This window comes from Akebia trifoliata, chromosome 12 (genome assembly GCF_017979445.1).
Source record: "Akebia trifoliata isolate Shusen 1 chromosome 12, ASM1797944v1, whole genome shotgun sequence".
Taxonomy (NCBI): Eukaryota; Viridiplantae; Streptophyta; class Magnoliopsida; order Ranunculales; family Lardizabalaceae; genus Akebia; species Akebia trifoliata.
This window is the reverse complement of record NC_141386.1, coordinates 14931179-14938881: the sequence shown is the minus strand read 5'-3', so window position 1 is coordinate 14938881 and position 7703 is coordinate 14931179. Positions and strand designations below refer to the sequence as shown.

The 7703-nt window shown below is 38.5% G+C and overlaps 1 protein-coding gene across 1 annotated transcript; it reads left to right on the top strand.

Moving 5' to 3' along the window:
- Nucleotides 1-4544: 4544 nt before the first annotated feature.
- Nucleotides 4545-6117, top strand: LOC147388935 (uncharacterized). The gene is made up of 2 exons (XM_086419690.1): nucleotides 4545-4719; nucleotides 5576-6117. Exons 1-2 carry the CDS (start codon nucleotides 4545-4547, stop codon nucleotides 6115-6117), a joined length of 717 nt encoding a protein of 238 aa, XP_086275816.1.
- Nucleotides 6118-7703: the final 1586 nt, after the last annotated feature.

The following is a 7703-nucleotide window of genomic DNA, read 5'->3' as shown; positions in this document are numbered from 1 at the left end:
AATTGGGTCCACGATCCATATCCACTTCAACTGGGTCTGCGACCCATATCCATTCAAACTGGGTCCACGATCTATATCTACTTCAAAATGGGTTCACGACCCATATCCACTCTAAAATGGGTCCACGACCCATATCCACTTCAACTGGGTCCGCAACCCATATCAACTTCAACTGGGTCCACGACCCATATCCATTTCATTTTGGGTCCACGACCTATATCCATTCAAATTGGGTCCACGACCCATATCCACTCGAACCGGGTTCACAATCCAATTTCAACCCGAACTGCGTCCATGAACCATATGTGATTCGACAAAGTCGACTATCGATCGATCAACTCAATTGAACTCAATCATTTTCCAAAAAAATGTATTTAAAAAAAAATAAAAAAATAAAAAAGAATCTTTAAAACACCAATTGTAATTATTGATCAAAGTCGGTGCCTAATAACGATCTTGCCCTATTGATACGAGGGGAATAGACTATATTTATTAAAAAAAATGAGGTGATTTAAGAGTGCCTTGTGCGCCACCTCTTCCTTAGGGATCTGACTGGTCGATCTTGATTTCAGATAATTGAATTGGGGGCTAACGAAAGATATTTTTTCAACTCAATTTATTTCATGTAATTTTCTTTTCAAAATATTTTGGCTGACTCCGAGTTGATGCCAGCTTCGTGCTGATGTAATTCTTTTTTAAAAATATTTTACCGACTTTATGTCGATGTTAGCTCCATGCTGAAGTAATTTTTTTTCAAAATATTTTATCGACTCCGTGTCAATGCCAGCTCCGTGCTAATGAAATTTCCTTTTCAAAATGTTTTTTCGACTCCATGTTGATGCCAACTCTGTGCTGAGGTAATTTAAAAAAAATTACTGACTCCATGTCGATGCTAGCTCCGTGCTGATGAAATTTTCTTTTTAAAATGTTTTACCGACTCCATGTTGATGCCAGCTCCGTGTTGATGTAATTCTTTTTTCAAAATATTTTACCGACTCCGTGTCAATGCCAGCTCCGTGTTGATGAATTTATTTTTTTAAAATATTTTATCGACTCCTTGATGATGCCAGCTCCGTGTTGATTCCAACTCCGTGGATACCAACTCCATGTTGATGCTTGCTCCGCACTGATGCCAATCCGTGTTTATGATAGCTTCGTGCTGATGTAATTATTTTCAAAAGTACACAAGTTAATTCCAGGTTGATGCCAGCTCCGTATTGATGCCAACTCCATGTTGATGCCAATTCCGTGTTGATGCCAGCTCTTTACTGATGTAATTATTTTCAAAAGTACACCACCTAGCTCTGCGCTAGTGCCAACTCGCTGTTGATGCCAGCTCTGTGTTGATGTAATTATTTTCAAAAGTACATCACCCAGCTCCACATTGATGCCGACTCCGTGTCGATGCCAGCTCCGTGCTAATGCCAACTCCATGTTGATGCTAGCTCCGTACTGATGTAATTATTTTCAAAAATACACAATCTAGCCCCGTGTTGATGCCGACTCCGCATCGAGAACTCCTTTTTCTTTAAAACTCGTTTACTTTAAAAAATATAATAGATGACTTGACCCGACTTAATAAAAAATCATGTATTTTTTTTAAACAAGATAGTAACGCTTGGTCTTCTGTACCCACAGGTAGCCAAACGAAAAAAGTACAAACAGCCAGAGGTGCCTCCGTATTTTCTCAGATCTTCAACTGCTACTATGAGTACCTTCGCAGCACCACAGCCTACAACGACCGAAATGTCAAATATTGATGTGAGGATTGCAGCATTACTGAAAACCACTAAAAGGTAAGAAAAAATATTGAGTGTCGTGTTAGTTAACTCCAACTTCATACAATCCCAGACAGTGCAGCACCATGCATCAGGGTCAAATCAAGATATACCCAACCAACCCCCACAAGGGCCACAGACCACATTGCCACCCAACCTGCTAGAATACCAAGGGCCCCCACTCTACATTCTATAGAATCGACCACCTCATGTGGTCATTATTGATGACGAGTACGAGTACAAGCCACAGAAGCCAAAAGTGCGATAGAAGAAAAAATAACACAACAAATCGAGTCTCTCCAAGAATAAATGAGGAGAACGAAAGGTCTCAGTACTATGAGCGAAACTCGGTTTAAGGACCTCTGTTTTTATCCTAATGCACAATTGCCAAGTGTCAGGAGTTCGAGAAGTACAACGGTGTCGGGTGTCCTCTCTCACATCTAAAGTTGTACTGCGGGCCTATGTGCCAATACAGCGAAGATGATAGGCTACAAGTGCCATTGTTTCAGAGAAGTCTGATAAGGCCTGCTCTCAAATGGTTCTCAGGATTGGACCACATGCTCATTAAGAATTGGTATAACTTAATTGAAATGTTCTGGCACAATTATCGGTTCAATACAGATATCGGTCTGGACCAGGAAAACATGGCCAAGATGACACAAAAATAAAGGAAAACAGTGAAAGAATATGCCCAGAGGTGGCGAGAGTTTACTTTATAAGTAAGGCCCTTGATGACTGAGTAAGAAATGAACACTACGTTTATCTCAATACTAGGACACGCTTTCTGTACTCATCTGGTGGGACACACTACAGACACCTTTTCAAATCTGGTACAAGTAGCAGATCGGGTTGAGGATAGGATCCAAACTGGTCTAATATTTGATTTTACAAGCCCGGGAGTAGCAGCAGAGATCCTCTCTCAGAGAAAGTCAGTGCTTGTGGCAAAGAAGAGAGAAGAAACACAGGTCAATAACGTATAGCTGAACCAACCCTTTTTCATCCTTGTGCCAGTAATAAAACCACTAGCTCCCTCAACCTCTTGGGCCCCAACACCTCCAGCAGCCTGAAACCCTGCACCTCAGAACCCATTCAAGGCAAACCTTCTACCAATCGCACATCAGGCACCACAATACGGGCAGGGTTAGCAAGCACGGCCTAAGAGAGTTAATAGGATGTTTACTAAGTTGCCAATGACATTATCAGAATTACTCTCGATCTTGCTCAAGGGAGAATATATCGATTAGCACTATCAACCCATTAGGTCAAAAATCAGGATGCATCAAACAAAGGAACCAAAAATGCCAACAGTTAGCACTATCATCCGATACACAACAAACTCACCTCAAAATCCCTGACTACCACTCAGAATGGCTGACCTCATCATCCATCCCACTCATCAAAATACTACTACCCGACCGCCTCTCATTATACCCTATCATCATCAAGTTCTCAGTATACGACTCGATCCCCCCTTCATATACCTTACATTTCATCCTCAAGACCACCATTCATCATTCTTTATACTCCATCAACTCCTCAAGTAGCTCTTTTCATCACCACAACATCCAAATCACAACCACCACCATTCATCCTCAACGTGAAACCTGATCCATCTCTAATAATCATACGCTCACCAAAACCATTTTCATACAATTCTAATCAAGCAGTTCCCTAGAGCTACAAGACAACTATCACCACATCAGCAGGGGTCGAAACGATGAAAAAAATGATGGTAGCCGACATTGGTCACATGACAAAAATAGGAAGGTGTCAAAGAATGCCAGTAAAAGAGGTAAGCATCAGGGAAGAAACAAAAGAAACAGCAAAAGGGATAGTAGATGAGGAGAAAGTAGAAGAAAAGGGAAAGGATAAAATGAACAAATACCACAAGGAAGGGAAGAAAGGGAAAGTGACAGACAAAGAAGCAACAGACTTCATTAAGCTCATTCACAAGAGTGAGCACAATATCATGGACCAACTGAACAAATAGCCGACTCAGATCAGTATTCTGAGTCTTCTACAGATATGGAGTCTGAAGACGAAATGGAGTACCCACCCAAAGAAATCAAAAACTTGGTAGAACGTCACAAGAAAGGTGTTCAGCCAAACATTAAGGATACAGATTCAATCAATCTTGGTATCAAAGAGGACCCATCAATCATCAAGATCGGAGCCTTATTGACATAACATCAAAAGGAAGAAATGACTGAACTCTTACAAGATTATCAAGATGTCTTTGCATGGTCATACAGGGATATGCCTGGGTTAAACACAAATCTAGTCATCCACAAGCTACCAATTGCTTTTGGAAGCAAGCCAATTAAATAAAAATTGAGAAGACTGAAGCTAGAATGGACCTTCAAGGTCAAAGATGAGGTCATGAAGCAGTTTAAAGCAGGATTCCTCACAGTCTCTATGTACCCCGAGTAACTAGCTAACGTTGTCCCAGTACTTAAGAAAGATGGAAATGTGAACATGTATGTTGACCACCGGGACCTAAACAAAGCCAGTCCTAAGGATGATTTTTCACTACCACACATCGACACTTTAGTCAATAGTATAGCATGACACGACATGTTCTCATTCATGGACGGCTTCTCAGACTGTAACCAGATAATAATGGCAGAAAAAAACTAGGAAAAGATTACATTTATCACACCATGGGGCACTTTCTATTACAAAATCATGCCATTCGGGCTTAAGAACGTAGGGGCGATTTACCAACGAGCTATAACCGCATTATTCCACGATATGATCCATAAGGAAATGGACGTTTACGTAGACGATATGATCGCTAAGTCCGGCATAGAGGAGGGTCATCTGGTAAATCTTAAGAAGTTGTTTGATAGGCTAAGAAAATACAGTTTAAGACTCAACCTAGCAAAATGTGTATTCGGGGCAACATCGGACAAGCTATTGGGATTCATCGTTAGCAGAAGAGGTATTGAAATAAATCCAACAAAAACCAAGTATATCCTCGAGATGAAGGCACCTGTTTCAGAAAGAAATGTTCGGGCATTCTTGGGGAGAATACAATATATTAGCCGTTTAATTGCTCAACTCACACCTATCTGTGAGCCAATCTTCAAGCTACTCAGAATGGACACGCCTAAGAAGTGGAACAAAGATTGTCAAGAAGCTTTCGATAAGATCAAGCAATATATGCTCAATCCACCAGTCTTGGTCCCTCCTACACTAGGGAGACTTTTGCTTATGTACATCTAAGTGCAAGAAACGTCAATGGGATGTGTGTTAGGGTAACACGATGAATCAGGATGGAAGGAATAGGCCATCTATTATCTCAACAAGAAATTTACCGAGTACGAAGCAAAATATTCAATGATTGAAAAAGACTTACTGTGCACTAGTCTGGGCATCTCAAAGGCTACGTCACTATTTGCTTAGTTACTTGACTATACTTATTGCTATAATGGACCCCCTAAAGTACCTTTTCGAGAAACTAGCGCTAACAGGTTGCACAGCAAAATGGCAATTATTGTTATTTGAGTTTGACATAACCTATGTCACTCAAAAGGCCATCAAAGGACAAGTCATTGTCAATAACTTAGCCGAGCACCCATTGCCTGATCACGAACCATTAAAAATGAACTTTCCTAATGAAGTCATATTACTCACTGAGGTTGAGGACGATAACGAAGAACCAGGCTGAAAAATGTACTTCGATGGAGCAGCGAACTAGAAAAGAAATGAAATAGGGCCAGTCTTGATCAAACTGGATGGGTCCCACGTGCCAATTGCCATCAGATTGAAATTCCAATGTTCTAACAATGAGGCAGAGTACGAAGCATGCATAACACGGTTCAAAGTAGCATTGGATCTCGAAGTAAATGAAATCAACGTATTTGAAGATTCAAGCTTAGTAGTTTATCAGACGATTGGAAAATGGAAGACCCGAGAACAGAAATTGATCCTTTACCATGAGTATCTCGAAGAATTAAGTTTAAGTTTCAACAGGATTTCATTCACATACATGCCAAAAGCTAAAAATCAATTTGCAGATATACTAGTTACGCTCGCTTTCATGATCAATATTTCAAAAGATCTAGTCATCGACCCTATCGAGATCGAGATTCAAGATGAGCTGGCCCATTATCTACCTGTTGAAATAGAAGAACTTGAAGAAAAGCCATGGTACTCAGATATCAAGGCATACCTCGAAGATCGAACCCTCCCATCAAATGCAATGCCTAATAATCAAAGGACTATTCAAAAATTGGCAGGACTATTCTTTTTGAGCAATGGTATTATGTACAAGAAATCACATCATGAAGTCCTACTCCGGTGTGTAGTAGAAGCAGAAGCCAAAAGACTAATTTAGACTGTATATGGGGGAGTCTATGGACCCTATGGTTATATGCTAGCCAAGAAGATTATGAGGATGGGGTACTATTGGACGACAATGGAAAGTGACTACTATCAGCACGTCCGAAAATGCCATTTGTGCCAGATTTATACCAACAAGATCAATGCTCCACCTTAAATCTCCTATTTAAGACCTTCATCTCCAAAAATACCTTTTTAATTTGAAGAACTTAAAAAAATCACATTTTCAACACTTAGCCAAATTTTCATTAGTTTTTCATAACTTTAACTAACCGTCGATGGTTTTATCCTAAATTACCTATATAAACTATCTTTGATCATTTCTGATCATTGTCTTCAAATTCTTTTATAAAATGAGTGTTGATATTTAAATTAATTAAAAATTTTATTTTTATTTCTATAAAAAATATACAAAGATTTGGTGGAATTGAGAAAGAAAATGATTTAATGGTTCAAATTAAAAAGGATCGCATCGTAGATGCGACTTCCTTAATTTTACTTAAACGAGAATGTGAACTCTCATTATTTGTGTGTTAGCGAGTGGATATCCAGAAGTTAATTTAATTTCTATTATCCCAAGGCAATGATTGCATGTTTATTTACGATTCTTTTATAGCAAGGCGATGTATACTATTTTATTTTTACGAGTTACATCGTTACATGGTAGGAAACCGAATGCCCATTCCACACATTTCTATGTTTCATTTTATTTTGTTTTCGAAACAAATGATATCTATATATAACTATTTGTGGACCTATTAAAGAGTTTGTGAAAGCCTTAAGGAATTATCCTAGGATGAATAGTTGCGATAGTAAACTCTTATATAATATGGGATGCATAAGGGAGTAACATCACAATTGAGATCTATGATGTTCCTCTCTATCTTTATCGATGAATTATGTGATGTAACAGTAGTTTGTGAAAAATGTAGAGAAGTTTTAGAGAATCATATATTTGCCTGATAGGCTTAGATGAAGATAGCTAGTCAATGATCATTAACAATCTAGAGTAGTCGAACGTATTGATACTCCGTGAAAGGGTCTGTATCTTAGGTTCATAGTCAACAGTTATCCTAAATCAGATAAATAGTCACTATAGTGTTGTAAGTGCAACGATCGGCATTAAAATCAGGAACTAACGATGAAGTTTGCAACATATTCGAATCCTACTTGGGAGGTATCTAGTCATGGTTCTCAACCTTCTTAACAGACACACTACCATTGTTTCTATCTAAACTTACATATTTTTCTTATCTATCCATGTTGGATTTTATTTAAATTGTCTATATTTGTTCTGACTATATTTCAATATGTTTCTATTTGTTTTACTTCTCTTTTATTTGGAAATATTTCATATGTTTACAAACGTATTAGAATATTTTTCTTCATATTAGGAGACTATTATTTTGAGGTAGTGTTTTCCTACTAGGTAACTCTCTCATTATTGACCCTATCAATTTTAGTTACAGATCATTTATCCATTGTGGAGCAATTAAGGAAACTACAGAGGAGTACCAACTTGTAGGTCACATTGATGATCAAAGTCCACTTCCAAACAAAAAGTAAAATTAATTTTACTAG

Coding starts and splice junctions, on each gene's coding strand:
- LOC147388935 (XM_086419690.1), top strand. CDS start 4,545: ATGGACGTTTACGTAGACGATATGATCGCTAAGTCCGGCATAGAGGAG. Junction 4,720..5,575: donor ATTCATCGTTAGCAGAAGAG/GTATTGAAATAA, acceptor ACAATGAGGCAG/AGTACGAAGCATGCATAACA.